The sequence below is a fragment of the Schistocerca gregaria genome, chromosome 7 (assembly GCF_023897955.1).
Source record: "Schistocerca gregaria isolate iqSchGreg1 chromosome 7, iqSchGreg1.2, whole genome shotgun sequence".
NCBI classification, from domain to species: Eukaryota; Metazoa; Arthropoda; class Insecta; order Orthoptera; family Acrididae; genus Schistocerca; species Schistocerca gregaria.
Genome location: NC_064926.1, coordinates 245,718,944 through 245,745,771, shown reverse-complemented (window position 1 = coordinate 245,745,771; position 26,828 = coordinate 245,718,944). Strand labels below are relative to the sequence as shown.

General features: G+C 44.2%; 1 protein-coding gene across 1 annotated transcript in view; it reads right to left on the bottom strand.

The window, feature by feature from the left end:
• The window catches only part of LOC126281749 (furin-like protease 2), a 710,013-nt gene that overhangs the window by 337,217 nt on the left and 345,968 nt on the right, over window positions 1–26,828 (bottom strand). The window contains 1 exon segment of the mRNA XM_049980936.1: window positions 24,662–24,796. Coding sequence (XP_049836893.1) covers window positions 24,662–24,796 — 135 coding nt within the window.

Genomic DNA, 26,828 nt, shown 5'->3' with positions numbered 1-26,828 from the left:
AACAGTATGTTCGATACATTGTATACTGTGTTTCAAGTATTTGAAAGTCACAGCGAAGTTCATATACGCCCCAATAATGGCTTTTACTACCTGATCGAAATGAAAAATGTTTACTATTGGCTATGCAACTGGATTAATATAACGTACATATGTTCATTCTTAGCTACGGTCGCTATCATTTCAGTCTTCCTCTCTTTCAATCGCCCTTCCTAGCTTATAAAACTAAACACCACCTCAGATGTGTTAAGCTATTAACCACTATTGTCATTTTATTGCCCTAATAATATTTGTCTTTTTATCTTTCATGCGTCGACTACAACTGACTATCTACCACGTAAAACAGAAGAAATGTTCTTTCGAAGAAGGTTCTTGTATCCATTTTCCCACTCCCTTATTATTCTCTCAACCAGCAGTTGAATGTGATTCGAAGCGAAGATCTTTCACGTTTCTCAGTTCATGAAAACCTTAGAGATTTTTTATTTTCGTTTTCAATGTTTCTTTGTTTTGAAGGCGTTATTCAGCTATGTTAATCTCTCCAAAGTCCTTTCTACTATCTTTCATCCAGTTATCTTTGTTCTTTTTGTTACTGAAAAATTGGAAGATTAGCCGGCCGTGGTGGCCGAGCATTTCTAGGCGCTTCAGTCCGGAACCGCGCGACTGCTACGATCACGGGTCCGAATCCTGCCACGGGCATGGATGTGTATGATGTCCATAGGTTAGTTAGGTTTAAGTAGTTCTGAGTTCTAGGGGACTGATGACCTCAGATGTTAAGTCCCACAGTGCTCAGGGCCAATTGGAAGAGTATTTTTTAACCTATTTTCCTCCATTTCTTTTTTGTCATCAGTCTACTGACTGGTTTGATGCGGCCCGCCACGAATTCCTTTCCTGTGCTAACCTCTTCATCTCCGAGTAGCACTTGCGACCTAAGTCCTCAATTATTTGCTTGGCGTATTCCAATCTCTGTCTTCCTCTACAGTTTTTGCCCTCTACAGCTCCCTCATGTCTTAGCAGATGTCCTATCATCCTGTCCCTTCTCCTTATCAGTGTTTTCCACATATTACTTTCCTCTCCGATTCTGCGTAGAACCTCCTCATTCCTTACCTTATCAGTCCACCTAATTTTCAACTTTTGTCTATAGCACCACATCTCAAATGCTTCTGTTTTCTTCTGTTCCGGTTTTAGCACAGGCCATGTTTCACTACCATTCAATGCTGTACTCCAGACGTACATCCTCGGAAATTTCTTCCTCAAATTAAGGCCGGTATTTGATATTAGTAGACTTCTCTCTGCCAGAAATGCCTTTTTTGTCATAGCGAGTCTGCTTTTGATGTCCTGCTTGCTCCGTCCGTCATTGTCTTCCTTACACATGTCCAAAGAAACGGACCCAGCTGCTACTTCCTGAGAGCGTGGGAATGTTTTGACAGATTTCTTTGTTGTTTATAAACTTTTAGTGGTCATTTTCGTCTGTGGTTGATTCCAGTATTTTTCTAAGCAGTGTCCTCTGGTTTTTCTCCATTTTTCGTGCTTTCGCTTTTATGGCTGCATCACAATGTATAATCGTCGCATTAATGGAGACTGATTTATATTGTAGATGTCTTTGGAAAGTTGTTTACGCCACCTTCATATTTTGTATCCGGAATTCTTTAATTCATTGGTTAGTCCACTGGCCTGAATGATTGCTCTGAGATATTTATATTCTTCACCTTTTTAACTTTTCCTAAATCGGTTTTCAACGATTTGGCTGTACCTACGACGCTTGTACGTCTGCTCTTACATTCTTGCGAAAAGGTTTATTTTGATGATAGCTGATTCTATATCTTAGTCAAAGAATGCAAGGTGACCAGCAAAGCTCACGCAGGAGATTTTGTTTCCTTTCTGTCTCGCTCTTAGTTAGATCTGTTAACTTATTACAGCTATTTGTAGTCCACATCCTACTCTCCAGAGATTATTTTCCAAAACCCCATTAAACAGTACATTAGAGAATCCCCGCCCTGTCGAACTCCTTATTTCAAAAGGTTAATATATTTCATATTAGAATTTAAAGTTTGTTTTATTGTAGGCGAGATAATGTTTAATGAATTTAAGTTGCCTTCTATATATTGCACCAGGTTGTAGCGAACTGCATGGGGCTGGTCTGTGGAAAGAATCTTAAGCTTATTGAAAGCATGTGAAGTGATGAAATTTTATCTCGTAATTCGGTAGTGCCTTATTATATAAATGAGGCCGAAGATTGGTTTCACACGTAGCGCTGATTTGTGGAAACCTGTTTGATATACCCTCGTATGTTTATCGAGTTTGTTTTCCATAATTGTTCAAACTGCAGAGGGGAGAACGTTGTTAAGTTATCGGGAGGAGTGTGATTATCCTGGAATTATTGACATAACTTTTGTCTGCCTCTTCAGTACTTGCCGGCCGGTGTGGCAAAGCGGTTCTAGGCGCATCAGTCTGGAACTGCTCGACCACTACGGTCGCAGGTTCCAATCCTGCCTCGGGCATGGGTATGTGTGATGTCCTTAGGTTAGTTTGGTTTAGGTAGTTTCAAGTTTGACCTCACATGTTAAGTCCCATAATGCTCAGAGCCTTTTGAACAATCTTCAATATTTCTGCTATATCTTCTGTGGGAGGAGTGTGATCCTCCTGTAATTATGACAACTGTTCTATCTTCTCTTTTGTGGATGGAATAGATTAGTGCACATTCCCATTCATCCTCTATTTCGTCTCAATTATTATTATTATTATTATTATTATTATTATTATTACTGTTGAGAGGAGTATGATCCTCCTGCAATTAATGACAATTGCTTTATCTCCTCTCTGGTTGAGGGTATTGATTGGTGCACATTCCCATTGTTCCAGTGTTTCTACTGAATTACACTACTGTCCATTAAAATTGCTACACCACGAAGATGACATGCTACAGACGCGAAATTTAACCGACAGGAAGAAGATGCTGTGATGTGCAAATAATTAGCTTTACAGAACATTCACAGAAGGTTGGCGCCGATGGCAACACCTACAACGTGCAGACATGAGGAACGTTTCTAACATATTTCTCATACACAAAGAGCAGTTGACCGGCTTTGCCTGGTGAAATGTTGTTGTGATGCCTCGTGTAAAGAGGCGAAATGCTTGCTATCACATTTCCGACTTTTATAAAGGTCGGATTGTTTCCTATCGCGATTGCGGTTTATCGTATCACGGCATTGCTGCTCGCGTTGGTCGCGGTCCAATGACTGTTAACAGAATGTGGAATCGGTGGGTTCAGGAGGGCAATACGGACCGCCGTGATGGATCGCAACGGCCTCGTATCACCAGCAGTCGATATGATAAGCATATTATCCGCATGGCTGTAACGGATGGTGCAGCCACCTCTCTATCGCTGAGTCAACAGATGGGAACTTTTGCAAGACAACAACTATTGTATCCGCGGACACAACCGAATAGCGCGCACACCCTGTCGTCGCATCGCTTGCCACTGTTTCCGGTCGCGACCGCTGGCGGCGCATGACGTCGCCGCCGCCCGTAAATGTCGCACAATTGCTGAGCTGGGGCCCACATCGCCCTCTGGTTACACGATATAACAGGAGCGCTGGTCTCAAGTCATGGAGTCTGGCAGACAGCTCGTTGCAATCGTCAGTGCGGTCGTTACTTGTCTGATTAGCTAGCTCGCTGTGTGATTCAGTATTGTATAACGACTTAGGCGACCAATCAGGAATATTCTTTGGACACTAATAGGAACTGTATCTACGGTACACTCTTCGCTGTCAATGAAGCTAAGTAACTGTTTTATAATAGCTGGCGCTTATTTGACACTAATCGTTTTCCTGTCACAAGATTTTAGTCACAACCTAGTCACGTCCTACTCCATATGCAAATTATGGTCGTCACGCCCGGGCAGCCATAAAAACAACCATCTGGACCAACAGTTCGACTACGTTTGCAGCAGCATGGACTATCAGCTCTGAGACAATGGCTGCGTTTACCTTTGACGCTGCATCACAGACAGGAGCGCCTGCGATGGTGTACTCAACGATGAACCTGGGTGCACTAATGGCAAAACGTCATTTTTTTTTCGGATGAATCCAGATTCGGTTTACAGCATCATGACGGTCGCATCCGTGATTGGCGACATCGCGGTGAACGCACATTATAAGCGTGTATTCATCATCGCCGTACTGGCGTAGAATACGTCGTGATAGTATGGGGTGCCATTGGTTACACTTCTGGGTCACCTCTTGTTCGCATTGACGGCACTTTGAACAGTGGACGTTACATTTCAGATGTGTTACGACCCGTGGCTCTACCCTTCATTCGATCCCTGCGAAACCCTACATTTCAGCAGGATGGTGCACGACCGCATGTTGCATGTCCTGTACGGGCCTTCCTGTATACAGAAAATGTTCGACTGCTGCACTGGCCAGCACACTATCCAGATCCCTCACGAATTGTAAACGTGTGGTCAATGGTGGCCGAGCAACTGGCTCGTCACGATACGCCAGTCACTAGTCTTCATAAACTGTGGTATCGTGTTGAACCTGCATGGGCAGCCGTACCTGTACACGCCATCCAAGCTGTGTATAACTCAATGCCCTGGCGTATCAAGGCCGTTATGAAGGCCGCAGGTGGTTGTTTTGGGTACTGATTTCTCAGGATCTATGCACCCAAATTGTGAGAAAATGTACTTATATGTCAGTTCTAATGTAATAAATTTGTCCAATGAATAACCGTATATCATCTGCATTTCTTCTTGGTGTAGCAATTTTAATGGCCAGGAGTGTATTATTAATATTACTACGGTTATTATGAACTCCATTTGTTGTTACTCACTGTCATTATTTGTGTTAGTATTCGTAATTCTTTCCATAACTATTCCGCAGATGTAGATAATTGATTCAGAAGTACGAACACCATTTGTTAATATTTTCCAATATTTTATGCAACGTGTGGTTCTTGCTCCGTTGGGAGGAACAGCCTTAAGAACCTAATCCGGTGTGGATCATTAAGTGGTAAATGAATGAACAAAAGCCGGCCGGGGTGACCGAGCGGTTGTAGGCGCTTCAGTCTGGAACCGCGCCACCGCTTCGGTCGCAGGTTCGAATCCTGCCTCCGGCATAGATAGTTACGTTTAAGTAGCTCTAAGTTATAGGCGACTGGTGAGCTCAGATGTTATGTCCCATAGCGCCGAGAGCCATTTGCACCATTTAAATGAACAAAGTCTACCCCATCCAACAACAAACGTCTAATGCACTGCCTGGGTAATATAGGCAGCACCCTGGCATTCTTGAGAGGCTGACAGCACAAGCGGAGGCACTACATGAGGCAGCTGCCCGGTTCATGTGTGTACCTTAAAACTGGCGACAAAAATTTGTGTGCAGAGATCACAAAACCTGCCGTTTATTCCAGTATACGTTACGGCTGTTCTGCTGAAACGAACTTGCGGTCACTGATACATCAAGGTACCTCGTTGACTGTAATGTCCACGACTCGCCAACGGTGAGCCAACATCACCGAGTACATGCATAAGGAATCGGACGTTCGTGACGCGCGTATGGAAGGGAGCTGTTTTCGGTGGCGATGCCAAACCACCGCCTCGCCTCGGGCACCCTTTGGCGACAGCTTGTTGACAGTCGCCATGCTTCGGCTGTAATAACAGGGCGAGTCAACGGCAGCGGCCGCCAGCCTGCGTCTCCGACAACTTTCACGTCGACCGCGCAGAGCAGTGCAGCGCCACTCGATGCTTATCCCGGCGACGGTAAACACAGCGAGCGATGCCAGGCAGCGCGGCGCGGTAGGCAATATCACACGCTACCCCGCGTACGGAGCGTCGCGTCGCGGTGCGGGAAATCCCCTGCAAAGTAAACCTCGCCCGCGGACAGCTTTTACCGGGAAATAAGATCTTTGTATTGGGTAACAGCGCTAACATCCGCAGCGCAGCGCGACGCGTGTAAACAACCTGTTACTGTCGGCTCAACGGCATAATTCTCTCCTCCCCCCCCCCCCCCCCAAACATATGTTGACAAATTTCGGCCAGATACAATTCGCTTTAGTGCCTTTCTTAATTAAACAATAATCTCTAATTTTTATTAAAGAATCGCGTAATCTTACAACTGAAATGTTACTCTACTACCTCTGGTTGACAACACTTGCAGCTCAACGGGTCCCTGAACCATCAAAGCTCACACAACACGAACCCATCCTCACAGCCCAGCTGGTGAAAAATCCTTGAAGTTCTTGGGTAGACATCAGCACAAATACGAACAGTTTCAAAGTTGATAGGAAACATACAACAGGAAATGTAATACCTACTTGCTCGCCAGATCCAAAAAAGCACTAACATATTGCCATCCACTCAGTGGTACACCTTATCACGTCCATACCGCCGGCCGGGGTGGCCCGGCGGTCCTAGGCGCTACAGTCTGGAAGCGCGCGACCGCTACGGTCGCAAGTTCACATCCTGCCTCGAACATGGATGTGTGTGATGTCCTTAGGTTAATTGTAAAATGTAAACTTTCACGGCCGGAACTGTCATGATTAATAAAATTCTTTTCCGGGCTATTATGCCGTGGTCTGATGGATTTCGCATTGTAACCCAACGTTTCGTCCCCATCTGCGGAGGACATCTTCAAGGGGGTTCGTGGCTTCTGTTAACTTCCGAAACACACACTGTCTCACTACTGACTGCAGCAAATTTTTGTTTTCGCGTGCTCCCGCGCATAGGCGTGACATCACATGTTTTGAATACGCGAGCGCAATTGGCCGTTGTCGGTTGCCGCCGTCCGCTGTTGCTATCATCCCATGGCGGAAGACTGGTACACATCTTCTTCAGCACCGGCATCCAGATGTCCTGTAAATTCCTGAGATTGGCTAAGGATGCTCGTAAACCGCTGGAAAAAGCAGGAATTTACAGGATCCCGTGTAGTTTTGGGGAGGTATATGTGGGTACCACAAAAAGAACGGTCAAAAAACGACTAGAAAAGCACAAGGGCAATTGTAGAAGGGGAGAGATCGATAGATCAGCTGTTGCGGAACACGCTTTGCAGTCAGGAGACCACCACATTTATTTTGATAGAACTCAAGTACTGGCAGCCACAAGCGGATATCATGAAAGGCTTTACAGAGAGGCTATAGAGATTATGAAACACCCCAGGAATTTTAATAGGAAGGAGGAGGGCGTGAAATTGAATGACATCTGGATGCCGGTGCTGAAGAGGATGTGTACCAGTCTTCCGCCATGGGATGATAGCAACAGCGGACGGCGGCAACCGACAACGGCCAATTGCGCTCGCGTATTCAAAACATGTGACGTCACGCCTATGCGCGGGAGCACGCGAAAACAAAGATTTGCTGCAGTCAGTAGTGAGACAGTGTGTGTTTCGGAAGTTAACAGAAGCCACGAACCCCCTTGAAGATGTCCTCCGCAGATGGGGACGAAACGTTGGGTTACAATGCGAAATCCATCAGACCACGGCATAATAGCCCGGAAAAGAATTTTATTAATCACGTCCTTAGGTTTGTTAGGTTTAAGTAGTTCTAGGTCCTAGGGGACTGATGACCTTACGTGTTAAGTCCCATAGTGCTCAGAGCCATTTGAACTTCCATACCAACGTGAAAACAAGATACTAGATACAATTAAAATACACTCCCGGAAATTGAAATAAGAACACCGTGAATTCATTGTCCCAGGAAGGGGGAACTTTATTGACACATTCCTGGGGTCAGATACATCACATGATCACACTGACAGAACCACAGGCACATAGACACAGGCAACAGAGCATGCACAATGTCGGCACTAGTACAGTGAATATCCACCTTTCGCAGCCATGCAGGCTGCTATTCTCCCATGGAGACGATCGTAGAGATGCTGGATGTAGTCCTGTGGAATGGCTTGCCATGCCATTCCCACCTGTCGCCTCAGTTGGACCAGCTTTCGTGCTGGACGTGCAGACCGCGTGAGACGACGCTTCATCCAGTCCCAAACATGCTCAATGGGGGACAGATCCGGAGATCTTGCTGGCCAGGGTAGTTGACTTACACCTACTAGAGCACGTTGGGTGGCACGGGATACATGCGGACGTGCATTGTCCTGTTGGAACAGCAAGTTCCCTTGCCGGTCTAGGAATGGTAGAACGATGGGTTTCGATGACGGTTTGGATGTACCGTGCACTATTCAGTGTCCCCTCGACGATCATCAGAGGTGTACGGCCAGTGTAGGAGATCGCTCCCCACACCATGATGCCGGGTGTTGGCCCTGTGTGCCTCGGTCGTATGCAGTCCTGATTGTGGCGCTCACCTGCACGGCGCCAAACACGCATACGACCATCATTGGCACCAAGGCAGAAGCGACTCACATCGCTGAAGACGACACGTCTCCATTCGTCCCTCCATTCACGCCTGTCGCGACACCACTGGAGGCGGGCTGCACGATGTTGAGGCGTGAGCGGAAGACGGTCTAACGGTGTGCGGGACCGTAGCCCAGCTTCATGGAGACGGTTGCGAATGGTCCTCGCCGATACTCCAGGAGCAACAGTGTCCCTAATTTGCTGGGAAGTGGCGGTGCGGTCCCCTACGGCACTGCGTAGGATCCTACGGTCTTGGCGTGCATCCGTGCGTCGCTGCGGTCCGGTCCCAGGTCGACGGGCACGTGCACCTTCCGCCGACCACTGGCGACAACATCGATGTACTGTGGAGACCTCACGCCCCACGTGTTGAGCAATTCGGCGGTGCGTCCACCCGGCCTCTCGCATGCCCACTATACGTCCTCGCTCAAAGTCCGTCAACTGCACATACGGTTCACGTCCACGCTGTCGCGGCATGCTACCAGTGTTAAAGAGTTCGATGGAGCTCCGTATGCCACGGCAAACTGGCTGACACTGACGGCGGCGGTGCACAAATGCTGCGCAACTATCGCCATTCGACGGCCAACACCGCGGTTCCTGGTGTGTCCGCTGTGGCGTGCGTGTGATCATTGCTTGTACAGCCCTCTCGCAGTGTCCGGAGCAAGTATGGTGGGTCTGACACACCGGTGTCAATGTGTTCTTTTTTCCATTTCCAGGAGTGTAATTTGAAGGTCATCATTCTTCTTACTGGTTTGATGTGCTCAGCCATTAATTCGTCTGCTTTGCTAATCTCCATCTCGGAGCAGCACTAATAACCAACGTCCTTAATTATTTGTTGGATATTTTCCAATCTTTCTTTTCCCCTAATTAATTACACGTTCTATAGTTCATCTGAAATACTGTTTTAACTAAATTATATGGAACGAGTCGATTTACAGGATATGTACACCCGATTAGTGTCAACAATCATCAACACACTATTCTAGACTTACTCGTGCAACTTTGCGCTCTCTACAGCGCCCTTAAGTATTATGGAAGTTATTCCTTGATCTCTCCACATATGTCATACACCCTGGCTCTTCATCTTCGTCATGTCTGCCTCGCCGATTCTGCAGAGAACCACTTCGTTTCTTGCAACTTCCTGGCACATTAAAAATGTGTGCCCAACCGAGACTCCAACTCGGGACTTTTGCTTCTCGCAGGCAAGTGCTCTACACCTGAGCTACCCAAGCACGACATGCGACCTATCCTCACAGCTTCAAATTCGGCCAGTACCTAGTCTCCTACCTTCCAAACTTCACAGAAGTTCTCGTGCGAACATTGCTTAACTAGCACTCTTAGAACAATGAATATTGCGAATACATGACGTAGCCAGTTTTGATCTACCATTACGGCTTATCGAGTATCGGACCAGATTTGTGAATGGAGTCAAGACTTTCCTATAGACGGAACTCAACACGGCACTCTTAACGGAACAAAACTGACAGATGTATAGGAGTGCTAGTTCTGCCAGGAACTTTCATATCAGCGCACACTCTGCTGCAGAGTGAAAAACTCATTCGGACTGGGTTCCCTGTAGACGGAGCACAGTCCGCCAAACTTAATGGAACAAAATTGACAGATCTAAAGGAGTGCTAGTTGTGGCAGGAAGTTTCATATCAGCGCACTTCATTTCATATCAGCCACTAAGTTTTTCAACAGCCTTATTTAGGAAAACATTTCAGGCGTTTCTTTTCTCTTGTTTTAGGTTTTCCTATAGTCCACAATTCACTTGTATACACTGCTGTGCACAACAAGCATTTATTCAGAAATTTCTTCTTAAAATTAATGCAGATGACTCATAGTACTATTGTTTCAACTGGGACTGCTTTCTGTGCTATTTTGCTTCTTGTTACGTGTTTCTTACTTCGTCTAGTATGTACTGTTTGGCTTCGAAGGTAGCAGAACTCCTACACGTTCTCTACTTTGTCGACCCCAAATTTGGTATTAAGTTGATCTCCAATCAGATTTTGCTACTCCTCATTCCTGTCTTCTTCCTTAGGATTACACTCAATCCACATCATAAGCTCGTAATACTGTTTATTACATTCAAGAGGTTCTGCAGTTATTGGACGTTTTCAGTAAAGATAGTCATGTCATCTGCAAATCTTATCCGTCAGATACATTCCTGAAACATTCTTTGATTTTATTCATCGATTCTTCGATCTACAGGTTGGATAATAGAGACGAAAGACTTCATCCCTATCTGACGGCGCTCAGGTGATGCCTTGTTTCTTGACTTCAGGAAGGTATTTGGCACAGACTTGCAGTGCCGTTTAGTAAAAACTGTACGAACTTATCGAGAATCGGACAAGATTTACGACAGGGTTAAAGACTTCTGACAGAAAACACGTCATTCTCAACAGAACTAAATCGACAGATGTAACAGTAATTTCTGAAGGACGCTAAGGAAGTACGGTAGGACCGTCATTGTTTAAAATAATCTAGCAGAAAGTGAAGAATGCACTCCAAGATTGTTCAGAGATGACCTGTTTGTATGTAACAAGGTAGCAAAGTCAGAAGACGTTATCGATTTGCAGAATGACCTGTAAAGGACTGATGAATGATGCTGCCTCTGGCAGTTGATCATGAACACAAACAATTATAACTTATTACGCATACACAGGGAAAGAAAGCCACTACTATACAACTACACGATTGACGAGAAACTGCTGGAAACAGTATCTATCGTAAAATATCTGGAAATAACTGTCTATAACGACCTTAAGGGAAATGACCGCATAAAACAAACAGTAGGAACAGAAGAAACCGAACTGAGATCCCTAGGAAGAATCTTTACGGAATGTAGCACATACACGAAGTAAGTGGCTTGTAAGCCGCTTGTTCGACCGATTTTTGAGTTTTTCTCATCAATACAGGATCCTTACGAGACAGGACCCTTAGAAGAGAAAGAATATCCAACGAAGAGCAGTTCATTTCATCACGGGACGTTTAGTCGGAGCGAGACCGTTACAAATATGCTCAAGAAACTCCACTGGATGAAAAGAGAGGCTTCATGGATCACGAGAGGTTTGCTATTGAAATTTTGAGATAACACTTTCCAGGAAGAGTCGGACAGCATATTACATTCTCTCCCATATACCTCGCTTAATGACAAGGACAAGAAAATTTCAAGAATTAGAGCCAATACAGGCGCTTACCGATAATAATTCATCCCACGCGTCATTCGCGAGTGGAAAAGAGTAGAAGCGATCAATTAATCGTACCAGAAGTACCATCCGCCCCACTCCAGGAGGCGGCTTGGGGAATATGATGTAGATGTAGACGTCTTACATTTCCAAGCAAATCACTTCTTCCTCTTTAATTCTCATTTTTCCTGTTTGGATCTTTACGTATTGCATATTACCAGCCTTTCTATTTAACGTAGACTTATTTTCCGGTGAACTTCGAATTTTAAGTAGCCGTACGCTTTTTCAACGTCATATTTCCTACGGACATTCCTTGCATGCAACTGTTGCTGTATCTCTGATTTAAATGAAGATTAGCCGAAAATCGAATGGGATCAAATAAATATTTACTAGAACAATAACGCAGTTTATTTGTTTTCTAGTTCAATACTGTTTTCCTTTATGGTAACAAGCTATTTTTAGTACAGGCAATGTCTTCCCCACTATTATCGACCACAAAGAGCTGCAAGTCACGAGTTTAGGCAACAAAAATTAAATTATAAAGCGTAGATGTAAATTTATGACACCTCATACTTTATGGCAATACGGTAAATATTTTATATAAGGGGTATTTTAATTAATATGAAAATAATATTTCATTAATGTTACTCCAATTTCATACATTTAATCTTACTGACCGTAAACTCAACACATGTGAATTAGAAATGTAAAATTATTGAAACCCATGCAGATATACAGTTTAACTTCAGCAAAGGAAAGATGTAACGTGCGATTAGTCACTCCCATTTTCAACCTGCTATATGTGTGCCATTCACTGAAACTAACCAGCGCTCCGAATTTTTCTGAATTGGTCTCAGCAGTTGCGGACCGCCGGCCGGAGTGGCCGTGTGGTTCTAGGCGCTATAGCATGGAACCGAGTGACCGCTACGGTCGCAGGTTTGAATCCTGCCTCGGGCATGGATGTGCGTTATGTCCTTAGGTTAGTTAGGTTTAATTAGTTCTAAGTTCTAGGCGACTGATGACCTCAGAAGTTAAGTCGCATAGTGCTCAGAGCCAGTTGAACCAGCCAGTTGCGGGCAGGGAGAAAATCTCCAGAGCGTTAATCTTAACCTGCTTGCATTTCATTGTGACTATTGAAACAGTTTGATTTCTCAGAATACCAAGATTCATATGTAAATTGAAGGGGGATCACTGCGGTCAGTTGCAGCGGGACATTAAACGGAATAAGGGGCTACGAGCGAAAATGTGTACCAGACTGGGTTTCGAACCCGGGGTCTACGGTTCACTAGGCAGGTGCGGTAATAACTGCGCCATCCGGGACACAGCATCATCGCACCTGCATGGACTGTCTCTCCTCCCTTCACCGCCCACCCACACTCCCACCGAGTGCGACATGCCCGCAGTCCCTGTATATTACACTCCCGTTCTCTACTCGGAGACACCTACAGCAGATCGGAAGTATTTTGCTTTCGCATTGAAGATTTCCAGCTAGGTTTATCAATTATTTGAATGCGTGGTGGCTGTTCTTTCGGAAATGTCCTAAAGCAAATACTCCACGCACTCGTATACCACGATTTTCCAAAATGATTACAAATAAAAATTAGTGTCGTTTCCAAATATACAGTATGCTATTAGTTGCTACCTAACTGCATTACGGCAGACGGTAATTGTCAAATATCGCCACGGTGGCCTAGAAACGTTATTTGGTACATCTTTGGAGGTACGTGGATAATTTTCAGCAGTGCTTATGCAGTTTCCGATTTGTGCAGATGAAGTAAATTATTATTTGAAGGAATGCAGATTCCCGCCACTTATTTGATAAGTAGTACAGCTTCATATTATGCCAGGACGCGTTTCAGGATGTCAATTATCTTTAGGTTGTGTGATAAATTTAGATATTCGTCAGTATGACGTTTTATCGACTGTATCTTTAAAGACGCAATCGATAAAACCAAGACACTGATGAAGATCTGGAGCTGAAGATCAGTGAATTCCCGAAACACGTCATTGCGGAAAATAGTCTGTAATACGGACAAGTACAGAGAGCGACTTGCCGTTGTATTATTTCAGGTAATTCAGTTCTCAGACACGGAGCTCAACCACCATGATCATGAATTAAGTAATTTTAAAATAAATAAACTGCAGTTTGTTGTACGACTTTGGCCAGCCATTATATCGAACATTGCAGTTGGGTGAGGATTATCGTACTTCATGATTGATGACATATGTACAACGGAAGACTTGTAACTGTATGTGACAGATGCAGCAACTATAACTAGTTGTATATTTGACGCAAAACAACCTTCCTGAAAGTCGATGTGGTGTTAATCCCTGAATTGTAGTTGAGACTTATTCCAAAATCTATGAAAAATGTTCATTAAAACCGTTTATGATAGTCCCAAGATATCCTTGTTTATGTTAACAAATAACGCTTTCATTCCATTGGAAATAGTCGGACGTCACCCAAAAATCATTAATATGATGTTAAAAGCAACTGAGTATTGATAGATCAGCAACTTTTAAAATGTTACAGTGACTTCTTGGGCGACAAAAGTACTTAAACGAGGGTATGTTTCTACTCATCGCTCTGCGGCGGACCTATAGCTACTTGCTCTCGTACACAACCCAAAATACGTTGCTAAAGTATCAACGAGAAATTACTGTTGAGAAGAGAGTAGTCTGTTACCCAAGCTACTTCAAGGATTCGGTGGCGATTAATAGGGTTAGCGAACTCGCAGCATGAGGGGCGTCAGCTAATCCAGGCGCAGCGGGCGATGTACGATAAATGTGCCTCCGTAGCGGCTGGAAGAAGATGAACTGCAGTTTCCAGCCGTATAAAACCTCAACTTAAACTCTTCCCAACACGATAGCTGTAATGTACTAACTTTGCCGAGAAGGGGAGGTGTTGCCTCTCCCTGGGCCTAATCCGCACTCCAGGGCCATCTCAACTGGTCACATCGGTTCTGGGCTCGGAGAAAATCTCCAGTCGCGATTAGCCGTCTACTGTTACTATTACGGTGGCGTTGCCGACTGACGCTTCTCTTAGGAAAAAAAGTGACACTCGTCTCGGTGTTAGGTGACTGAAAATAAAAACGAGTTCTTACTAGTAAATTACTTGCTTATGCTGATTTCAAAACTGTTCTTAGTAATAAGTAATTATCTTAATTTTATTAGGAAAGCAAAATGTCGTTCTTGTTAAATGAAGAGAGTAACCAGGCAAAATAAAACTGTTCGAATGTAGACATCTGGTTTAAGTAAAGACTTTTGTTTCTGGGACTAAAAACATCTAGCTTGAGCAGCTTGTAGACAACAGTAACTGTATATCAAACCGTGATTGATGAAGCAAATTGTGAGGAGTGCTCCACGAGACGAATCATACTGTAAATACTTATCCATGAAATTTTCCATCAGCAATAATAAAAAAAAAAACGTAAAAGAACGTAAATATCATGAGCTCAAATTCACAAACTGATGAAAGGTAATGAAAGTCAGAATACAATAACATACGAAGAATAATGGATGGAATCCTTTGAAGTATGTTACTGAAAACTTTCTAGGGAAAAACAGAGGAACGAATTACAAAAAAGACTGACAAAAAGATGTTACGAAATTGAAGGGGGTTGGGTCGTAGGAACAGTATAAAAATCCATATCCGACGCTCAAGTTTTGACTGCTTCCCAGAAAATCTTTGACATAAGAACAAGGAAAATGTCTCCAACAGAAAAGCAAGGAAATGGAGGAGAGGTAGCAGGGAAGATGGACATAAAGTATACTGGTCTACTGATGTTGGATGCTCAAAAGGCAGTTAAAAAGTGATGATTCGGCAAGGAAATAAAAAAAAAATTTAGAAGCACTGATTGGCCCAATAAATGTAACAGAGTACTCATAATACAGTATGTTTCAAAATGAACACGAAATTTAAGGCTTGGTAGCATTTATTACGTTCACCTTACAATTATAAATAATACATCAAATGAAAGAGCAACTCAGTTTTCTTTGTGAACCTGCGCGCTAAGGGAAGAGATTGGATCGAGCCAAGCGTAACTGAACAACGTGTTGAACGAGTGAGAGCCTTACACGTTTAGCCCCAAGAAATCAGTCCAGAAGGTTAGTCGTGAAATAGCAGTTCCAGTGACACCAGTGTGGGGACTTAAGGAGGCGCGTACAACTACGTTCGTATCGTTTGCAGTTGTTACAAGTTCCAAAGCCTACAGATCACGGATTACATGCCAATTTTGCAACCGAAACGTTGCAGCATGCCATTGAAGGTTTTCAAGATGGTGTCGTCTTCGGTGATGAATCGGAATTTCACTTCAGCGGAAATATGAACACCAAGTAATAAGCGTATATGGGTGTCAACAAATCCCCTAGAAATGGTATATTTGGAAAGAGACTACGCTGCATTTTTCTGTTCCCCATCTTGACAGAACGTTTGTGAGGAGCCTTTCTTCTTCGATGAAGCATCTCTCTGCTCTCTCGTTTCCGACTGGCGTGCGCCGCTTGACTTTACGCCGTAACACCTATTTTCTTCCCAATCCTTCTCTACTCCGATGGGGTCGATGACCTCGCTGTTTGGTACCTTTCCCCAAATCAGTCACCCAACCAGCAAATGCCAGGTGGATTACCCATCGTTCACTACCCTGAACCTATGCTCGATCACTGAATGACCTCTTTGTCGATCGGATTTTAAACTCTAAATGTTCCTTCCTTAATGACGCAGCCGCAGTATAAGCACTTAGCTTAGAGCCACTAAGGGCCGCTCAAAACCTCTCGGCGAAATTTGAACGTGATCCAACGTGCCTGTGGGTGTTGATGCTTTTTCAGTGCTCCTATTTTGTGTCCTCCTGTCGCGTGCTCATTGGGGGATTCGACATTCATACAAGCATGAGGAAAATGGAAAAGGATCTTTCTATGATGTCCCACTTTGTCGAAATCCTTCTTGGCACTGCACACCTTGATTGAGATGTTCGAAATGTACCTGTACGTACAGAACCTATGACGAAGTCCTAGACGATTGCAGTAAGTTAGCACCCTCGATACTTTCTGATCCTGAGTGACGTACTTGTAGGCCTAAGAGCAACAGTGTAGTGACGAAAGGGCAGTAGCAGCCTAGTCCATCTCATGTCTGTACAGGTAACTTTTATGATGCTCCACAAAGGCGGGTAGGTCCACCGAGTGTTTTGCCCAAATCTGAAGGGTTTTAGAAGGAACCTTTACTGTTTCATTCACGTATGTGAATGTCGCAGGTCCCCATACCCTCATGTACACTACTGGACACTAAAATTGCTACACCAAGAAGAAATGCACATGGTAAACTGGTATTCATTGGACAAATATATTATACTAGAACTGACATGTGTTTGCATTTTCAAACAATTTGGGTACATAGATCCTGAGAAATCAGGGCGTAATACCGGCCTTGATACGCGTGGGCATTGAGTCAAACAGAGCTTGGATGACGTGTACAGGTACAGCTGCCCATGCAGCTTCAACACGATACCACAGTTCAACACGAGTAGTGACTGGCGTATTGTGACGAGCCAGTTGCTCGGCCACCATTGACCAGACGTTCTCAATTGGTGAGAGATCTGGAGAATGTGCTGGCCAGGACAGCATTCGAACATTTTCTGTATCCAGAAAGGCGCGTAAATGACCTGCAACATGCGGTCTTGCATTATCCTGTAGGGATCGGATTAAGGGTAGAGCCACGGGTCGTAGCACATCTAAAATGTGACGTCCACTGTTCAAAGTGCCGTCCATGCGAACAAGAGGTAACCGAGACGTGTAAACAATGGTATCCCATAGCATCACGGCGGGTGATACGCCAGTATGGCGATGACGAATACACGCTTCCAATGTGCGTTCACCGTGATAACGAGAAACACGGATGCAACCATCATGATGCTGTAAACAGAACCTGGATTCATCCGAAAAAGTGACGTTTTGCCATTCGTGCACCCAGGTTCGTCGTTGCGGATAAGATGCCTGTCATCTGGACTGCTAGTGATACGAGGCCGTTGGGATTCAGCGCTTCGAACCGTGTTACCCTCCTGAACCCACGGTTTCCATGTTCTGATACTAGTCATAGTATCTCGACCAACGCGAACAGTAACGTCGCGATACGATAAACCGCAATCGCGATAGGCTACAATCCAACCTTTATCGAAGTCAGAAACGTGATGGTACGCATTTCTCCTCCTTACACGGGGCATCGCAACAAACGTTTCACCAGGCAACGCCGGTCAACTGCTGTTTGTGTATGAGAAATCGGTTTGAAACTTTCTTCCTGTCAGCACGTTGTAGGTGTCACCACCGGCGCGAAACTTGTGTGAATGCCCTGGAAAGCTAATCAGTTGCATATCACAGCAACTTCTTCTTCCTGTCGGTTAAATTTCAGACAGAGATCGACATAGGGTAACAAAAATTGTGACAAAGCCACACAAAACTAGGGCGCATAAAGTGACTGCAGAGCTCAACAGTCATCTTCGAGACCCCATATCTATCGATACTGTCTGCCGAGAACTCCATAAAACTAATACACCGAAACCATTAGTAACGACAAGCAATACAAAAAAGCGTAAAACATGGTGTGAGGTGTATAAATCCTAGACGGCTGATCAATTTAAAGACGTCGAATGTTCTGTTTTAATGGCCAGTAGTGTAGTAACGCCACAACAGGAAGCGAAAGAGGGATGATAAAGCAAACGTACTCTTTTCCACTTCCGATCATGTTCAAATTTCGTTGAATAGTGTTGAACACTCCCTAGTGGTTCCAACCAGAACATCAGAAGAAAAAAGCGCACGCACTGCACTCCAAAGTGGTATGGTCAAGTTCAGTGGGGGTGCAGCACACAATGTCCTTAGAGACGGGTTGAAAGGTCCGCGGGTGTCAGCAGTGTCAGAGGTTGGGATTCATGCCGTTTCTGATCTGCGGTGTGCCTGGTGTGTTGCCCTAGGCCAGTCACAAGAAAACCGCGTGATTTCAATGATTACCGCCATTTTAGAGGTATCAAAAGAAGTGGTGAAATGTAATAAGAGGGCTGTGACATTCTTCTCGTCGCCTAACACGACCACGATGGCACTGGGCAGAATCGTGGTCAAGTTTGGTGCCGATATAACGTCATTAACATACCGTACACGTCATATGAACGTATGAGCCGTGGCAGATTTTTTGCATGTGTCGAGACTTTGGTGCCTGAAGCATCTTCGAGCCTGAGGGTGATGTCACAGTGTGCAGAGGAAGACTGTATGCGCAACTGTGCCAAATTTCAAAATTTTGCTTTAGTTGAGAATTACAGGGTTTCGAAAAAATGATCCTTTACTTGCTTATATTAATTATCTGTGCTCAAATTTTGTTTACGTGGTATTCTACTGTCAATATTTTTCCTCTACTGCAACATAACCTCAGCAGGCAAAAAATTAACAGCTATGGAGCAATCATCACAAGCATCGTGTAATATCGTATAATTCCGCTCCTGGATTTGATAACCCTTTCGATTCGGTTAGGACATCTCTCAGCCTCGCTTCACATACACCGCCCCTCCACCCTTAGCACAACGCTGTCTGAGTGAATGGAGGGCAAGAGGGGAAAACAGCAAGCCCACCCCATTTCAATGGCAGTACAGCCGTACTGCATCCGACTTGGTTTTGTGATTCACATTTCTCAATAACACATATTACGAACAAAATAAGTTTTCCTATTAAGTAATTATTTTGTCTAGCAGAAGATACAATGTAATTATTATGTGGTACAAACTGTCGGCATACGCAGACAGTTTCACAGAGTTTCGCATTCAAGTTGCCACGTAAATATGACTAACTTAGTTTCAAAATTGAAAATAGTCTTTCTCACAAATATGTAGATTGAAATAGTGCAGCACTTTTGCAGCCTCATTACGTAGACGTGGAAAATCTACCTGACAAGAACAATGTAGACGTCCTGCACAGTTTTAATCCAAAAAATTTTATAAGCAAAAGTGGAATTAGGTTGCAGGACAGTGAGTTATATCTTGGTCTAAGTCGCTACAGTCATGGACTGCGAGGCTGGTCCCGGCGGAGGTTCGAGTCCTCCCTCGGGCAAGGGTGTGTGTGTTTGTCCCTAGGATAATTTAGGTTAAGTAGTGTGTAAGCTTATGGACTTAGCAGTTTAGTCCCATAAGATTTAACACACATTTGAACATTTTTTTAGTTATATCTGCACTTACACAGGGGCAGTTTTAACTGAATTGGCAAATTGTGTCGAAAACAGCTCTAAAGCAGATGTAAGACTGACAGTGTCTCTAAATCTTTATAAAACTCTCGTGGCAATTCTTGCAAGACCACAATGAATTCTTGAAATTTCGCCCTCTTTTCAACGTGAGTGAACTGAGGGAACTAGACTGCCTTCGTCATATTTTCCTTTTAAATGCATTTCCATCAAATCTGGAAGAAGCTACCTTGTAGTGTCTTACTGTGAGCAGTTTGCGGTCATATCCACTTAAAAATAGAACTCTGCAATCCATTTCGGATTTTCAAATTTTCGTTCCTGTACCCCTTTTGCCTTCATAAATTTAACAATAGTGTCATTTAAATCGCAATATCGTTTCAGGTATGCACCTCGAATCATTCAACCCATCTCTAAGGACATTGTGGGCTGCATCCTCACTGAACTTAATTGGAAGCAGTAGGGAGTGTTCAACACTATTCGACGAAATTTGAACATGATCGGAAGTGGAAAAGAGTGCTTTTGCTTTATCATCCCTCTATCTCGCTTCTTGTTCTGGCGTTACTACACGAGGGAATGGGGGCCTGCGACATTCACTTTCCTGAATAAAACAGCAAAGGGTCCTTTCTAAAACCCTCCAGATTTGAGCGAAACACTCGGTGGACCTACCGCGTTTGTGGAGCATCATAAAAAGTTACCTTTAGAGACAGGGGGTGGACTAAGCTGCTGATGTCCTTTCGTCACTAAACTGTTGTTCTTAGGCCTAAAGGTAGGTCATTCAGGATCAGAAAGTATCGAGGGCGCTCATGTTCTGCAATCGTCTACGACTTCGTCACAGGGTCTGTACGTACACGTACAGCCAACACACCTTGCAGTAATATACGTTGGCTGTCCAGAAAGTAAGTTACAATCGGTCGCGAAACGGAAACCACAATGAAAACCAGAAACATTTTATTTGCAACAGTTAGGTACACCTTCCACCTACTTCTCTACATAGTCGCCGCTCCAACTTCGAGTTCTGTCGTTGTGTTGTATCAACTTTCCAATATCCTCGTCATAGAAAGCAGCCGCCTGTGCTTTCGGCCAGGTGTGCAGCTCGCTGTCTGTCGAAAATTTTTGTCTTCATGGCCAGCGGTTTTTGTGAGCAGAAAAGAGACTCAGGGGGAGCCAATCACGGACTGTATTGCGGGTGATAAAACACTTCTCATCGGAAACGCTGCAGGAGCGTCTTCTTTTCGCCTGCAGTGTGCGGCCGAGAATTGGCTTGAAGAAGGAACTGCTCGATAGTTGTGTTATGTGGGCAGCATGACACAGGCGAAATCTCTCAGCGGGCCCTCATGCTTGGCTGGAGACGCTATTCCCTACGCATCTTTACGTGCTCACTGTTCACTCAAAACTGAAACGAGCGCCGCGATACCATTGACGGGCATACTAGAGACACTGACCAACACATCTGTGCGAAGCTTTCCCGGATTTTCCCAGTGGTTCCCATTTCCCGACCGATGGTAACTTACTTTCTGGACAGCCCTCGTATGAAATCTACATCTACATTTACATAAATGGTCCGCAGACCACCATACGATGCGTGGCGGAGGGTACCTCGTACCACAACTAGAATCTTCTCTCCCTGTTCCACTCCCAAACAGAACGAGGGAAAAATGACCACCTATATGCCTCTGTACGACCCCTAATCTCTCTTATCTTATTTTTATGGTCTTCCCGCAAAATGTAAGTTGGCGGCAGTGAAATTGTACGGCAGTCAGCCTCAAATCCTGGTTCTCTAAATTTCCTCTAGAGACTCCCACCCGAGTTCCTGAAGCATTTCCGTAACACTCGCGTGATGATCAAACCTACCAGTAACAAATCTAGCATCCCGCCCTGAATTGCTTCTATGTCCTCCCTCAATCCCACCTGGTTGGCATCCCAAACTCTCGATCAGTACTCAAGAATAGGTCGTATTAGTGTTTTATAAGCGGTCTCCTTTAGAGATGAACCACATCTTCCCAAAATTTTACCAATGATCCAATGAATCTCCATACTCTTTATTCATTTCCATTGAAAACTTTGGCAACAGAAAATTGAATAAACTGTGCGACTTCATAAATTTTACTATTCGTACCATTAATTTCTTGAATTGCTCCATTCCAGCAAATTTAGCACGAATTTCTTCTTGGCTTACAGAACAATGAATCCCACCTGTCGATCATTGTAATGTTTTGTTCGTTCATTGTCTTCTCAAAGTTCAAATTCTGTCTGCATGACACTGTGATCTAGTGTCGGAGTAAATAAGCGATACTCATTGCTTAAGCGAACTGAGAATTCTCATCGCTCTCTTGTGTCAATCCCACTCGTCTTAAAGCATTGTTGTGATAGATCACTGGACTTCGACTTTTTGTGCTAACAGCCCCTGGACCAGTTATAGTCCTTCATAGAAACGAAAAACAGCGAAGGCTGAACAGTGCTGACACCACAATTCTGACGAAGTGACATAGTGTCGTCGACAGCATATTGCCGCACCGCGATGTTAATTGAAATGTCGCGCTGGTCTCGGTACGTCCGAGAAGTACCGAGACAGGCCGGTCCGTGGCCCTCACGTGGCCCACACACGCTGCACGCATAAAGTTCGGCAAAACTTGGCCAGCCCTAGGTGAGGAGGTGAGTCCATAAGCTTATTCCAGTCATTGTATTCAGATTAAGCCACTTTCTGTGGGTTTAATTAAACAATTCCACCAAACAGCGGAGTGCTGATGGCGTTTCAACCGTGACTCCAACTTGTCCCACTTATTATTCATTGCGTTATATACAGGGTGGTCCATTGATCGTGACCGGGCCAAATATCTCACTAAATAAGCGTCAAACGAAAAAACTACAAAGAACGAAGCTTGTCTAGCTTGTAGGGGGAAACCAGATGGCGCAATGGTTGACCCGCTAGATGGCGCTGCCATAGGTCAAACGGATATCAACTGCTTTTTTAAAAATAGGAACCCCCATTCTTTATTACACCACATACTACACGAATGTCAACGCCAGACACCACTCTTGCTAGGTGGTAGCCTTTAAATCGGCCGCGGTCCGTTAGTATTCGTCGGACCCGCGTGTCGCCACTATCAGTGATTGCAGACCGAGCGTCGCCACACATTTGCCGAGACGACAGTTTAGCATAGCCTTCAGCTACATCACGCACTGGACCTTCTGCAGGGTGTTTACTTTCAGTCGTTTCACGTAGATGGAACATAAAAAATGATTCACCTGGAGAGGCCACTATTGGCCACTTAGTGAGGCTCCAGTTGGGGTGTTGGCGTGCAGATTCCAGCGTTCGTCGCCGATGATCAGAAATCAGCATGGGCACATGAAGCAGGCGCCTCCTATGGAGGACCATGCTCTTTTGGATGGTGCCATTTTGGATTCTTTAACCACGGCGACACAGGAAAAGTTTACAAACTTCATCGTTTCGGAAATGCTTCCATTCCTCAGTTATAAGAAAACGATAATGTATTCTTGGACGCCAGATAAATCACCCCGTTTCCACATTAGGGCAATGAGTGTGCTTTCTTCCCGCGACCCTCAGACACACATTATGTAGCCTCCACTGCGAGTTCTACCACCTACCGCCTGTAAGTGGTTATTTCATTTCGACTTCGAACACTGGCCGTTGTCACATTAGTGTAACTAGACCCTGAATTATGGTCTGCAGGAAACAACGAATGTTTACGGCTGTTCGCAGACTACAGTTGTAAATATTTAACTAGAGAATTTGAAGGAATGTGAAATCTCGAGTACAGGAACGGAGTTGGACGACCACATCTCATCACAAGAGAGTTCAGAAACTAGCCATCTCTATGGAGCAAAATGTCTAGCTATCTATGGCAGATCTGACGACAAAGTACAGTGCTGACGCAGTCAGAAGCGTTCCAAAGTGCACCAATCGGTGTACACCTCTTGAGTCTCCACAGCAATGAGCCCTACGGGTTCCTACCTAGTCTAGCAAGGTCGCCGGATCTGAGGACGTTTGCAGCATTATGGCCAGGGCCCTCGAAACGAACTAAAAAATTTTACTGTGTGACGCGCCAATTGAACAGAATTTGGCACGTCGTTACCCATGACAGCCAACAACCCTATCACTCATTCAGAAACCGAATAATTGCTTGCATAAGGGCCTGACGTGAACCAAACCGTTAACGACCTGCTCAGTTTGTGAAAATGTCTCTTGAATAAATCACACCACGGTATCTGAGATTGTAGTCTTTGGTCATGTACATGATATCTACCGATTACCGCCCGATTTGGATAAATCTTCGTCGTGTGATGTTGTTTTCTTGTTTCCTACCTTTCTTTTTTAAGTTCATTATTACGGATCCCCTGCATGCCTTAAAGCTTGACGTCTTCCTCGACGGAGGTGGCAGCCTCCAGTAGAATAACTGATCATATCACAAGTATCGTACTACAATGAGGAGCATGATAGTGATCTCAAGCTCATGGGCTGGTCACCAGTTCCCCCTAATGTGAACGTGATGGCGCTATTGGGCGCCAGTTGCGTGACCAGAGTATAGCCTTCTCTTGCCGCGTCCCCCAGATGTCCGCCAAGGAGTTACTCAATCCGCACAACGCAAATTGGCTGAATCGCAAAACACAGATTCTAATGGCTGATCCACATGACATTAACGAGATTGTCATAATGGAATGTCTCAGGTGAGACGTAGATTTACTGAATTCCTGTTGGAAAAACAGCAACTATAGGAAATACATATAAATTAAAAGCATCAGAACGAATCGCATTAATTCTAATTTTACAGTTTGTTTTTATTCTCGGTGGCACAACTATCAATGGACCATTTCAAGTCCACATGAAAAAACAGTTTTCGGAGTCACTGTGTTATTACTAAATGTTGACGCTAGTATAAATCGTTCGGTATAAGAGTAGAGAGGCTTACGTAGTTGGGCGCCAGGTCGGGATGGTTGGTCTGTATGCCGTCGTCCAGTATGGAGACGACGACGCCCTTGCCGGTATAGCCCATCCTCCAGGCTCCCGTCACGTTCATGTCCAGGCCGCCCTTGGCACCACCATTCTGCAAAAAGCGAGAATTTCTCTATAATTTCTCTAAGGGTCATTTAAACTTCCGTTATATATGCTGGTACATCTTAACCTTTAACTCTCTTCACTGGCTTTCGTGAAATATATGCATATGCTTAACCTTTCACCCTCTTCACTGGCTGCATTACTATCGTGAAATATATAGAAATGATTATTAGGCAGCCCTAAATTTTATATTTACAGCAAACTACTCGCTTTAAGTAGCGATTTTCATGTGCATTTCAAATGTTTTATTATATGATTGGTAATTGTTTGTGCTGGTGGAAGACATCTCCCATACGTTAAGAATACTGTACGATACAGTGGCTTTCCAAAAATAATGTCCATTACTACTTAAAGTGACCTGTTAGACAACGAGTTTTTTACTAAAGTATCTCTAAGCGAATAATAAGTAACACCTTGCAAAGACTCTCTATGAACAGTTTTCGTCTGTCCAAAAAGTCACGTGTGTGTATGCTGAGTTTGAAGTGAACCTCTACAGAAGTTGCGTGCCCGCGTAGCTAAGATTTGCTCCGGATGTACGAATGGGTGCACTATCGTCCGGAAATATGGCATCATTGTTGGGGAACAACGTTTGAAACATGGGATTCACCTGATCACGTACAATGTTCACATATTCGTTGGTTGCAACACGGCTTTTGAGAGTAATGATGGGACCAGCGGAATACCATGATATGGCTGCCCACACCATCACACTTCCGCCTCCGTGATTAACCGTTGGAATCAAGAATTTGTAGACTTCTTTTGGCGTTCTCCAGACGTAAACTCAGGCCGACATTGGAAATAACGAAAACTTTGACTCATCAGAACATACTACGTATTTCCATTGATCATCCGTCAAGGACTTATGCACCTGACACCATGTTTTACGCTTTTTTGTATTGCTTGTTGTTACTAATGGTTTCGGTATAGCAGCTCGTCCATGAATATTCGCTTTATGGAGTTCTCGGCAGACAGTGTCGATATACAAGCGGTCTCGAAGATGGCATTTGAGCTCTGCAGTCACTTTAGCCGCCGTAGTTTTGTGTTGTCTTCACACAATTTGTGTTACCATACGACGACCTGTGTTATTTAGTTTAGATTTTCGTCCACTATTACGTTTAAAAGATAGTGTTTTCCATAATTTTTGTAGGCTGTCATGACTTTTGAAACACTTGCTCTTGAAACGTTCAATCAGTTTACTGTCTTGATTACTGATGCTCCAGCTATACGCCTCGCCCCCCCCCCCCCCACCCTTCCTACTACAATCACATCACTCCTCTTTGATATTCTGTTGGGTCTTTCATTGCACGCCAACCTGAATGCTAGTACGTAGCGAGCACTACCCGTAATATAATTTTCAGCTCTACAAATGTGTTTTGTTTGTGAACAAGTTTAAACCTGTTTGTTGTGGTTGAGACTTTGCTCCATGTACAAGGATTAAAATCGATCATTCATTAAGCCTTCTGTGGATGTGGCTCATGCTTATTTGCCACTTGTTTAATATTAGCAGACCGCCCCAGCTTCGCACAGGAAACATCACGTATTTATGGTCAAGTGTAAGAAAATTCTTTTATGGGCCACTGCTTAATGATATTCATGAGACTTAGACAATGTCAATAACGGAATATCACGACTTTCAAGTAAGTCAAACTACTCGTACTTAAGTAGCGCACACCAGAAAAGTTCTTAGGAGGCACAGATGCTGCATGTTCCATTTTCATTTGGCGTTTCGAGTGGCACCTCATGGTAATGATAGGAGCACATCATGATTTCATTAATATGTTTAAAAACAATGTAAATTGTAGTGACGGAAAAAAACGCTTGAGACTTTGGCGTTGACACTGTGGCAGGTTTTCGCAAGCCTAGACTTTCCTGTAGGAGGTCGAAAAGATAACAAATGGGTAAAAAAATTATGTCACTTTATTAAAATTTCAAAAATCTGAAGTAGTTAACTTCAAAACAATTCAGGTCCGCACGAATGTCTATATATTAGTTACTGTCGCTGAATCTATAACTTCTCCCTT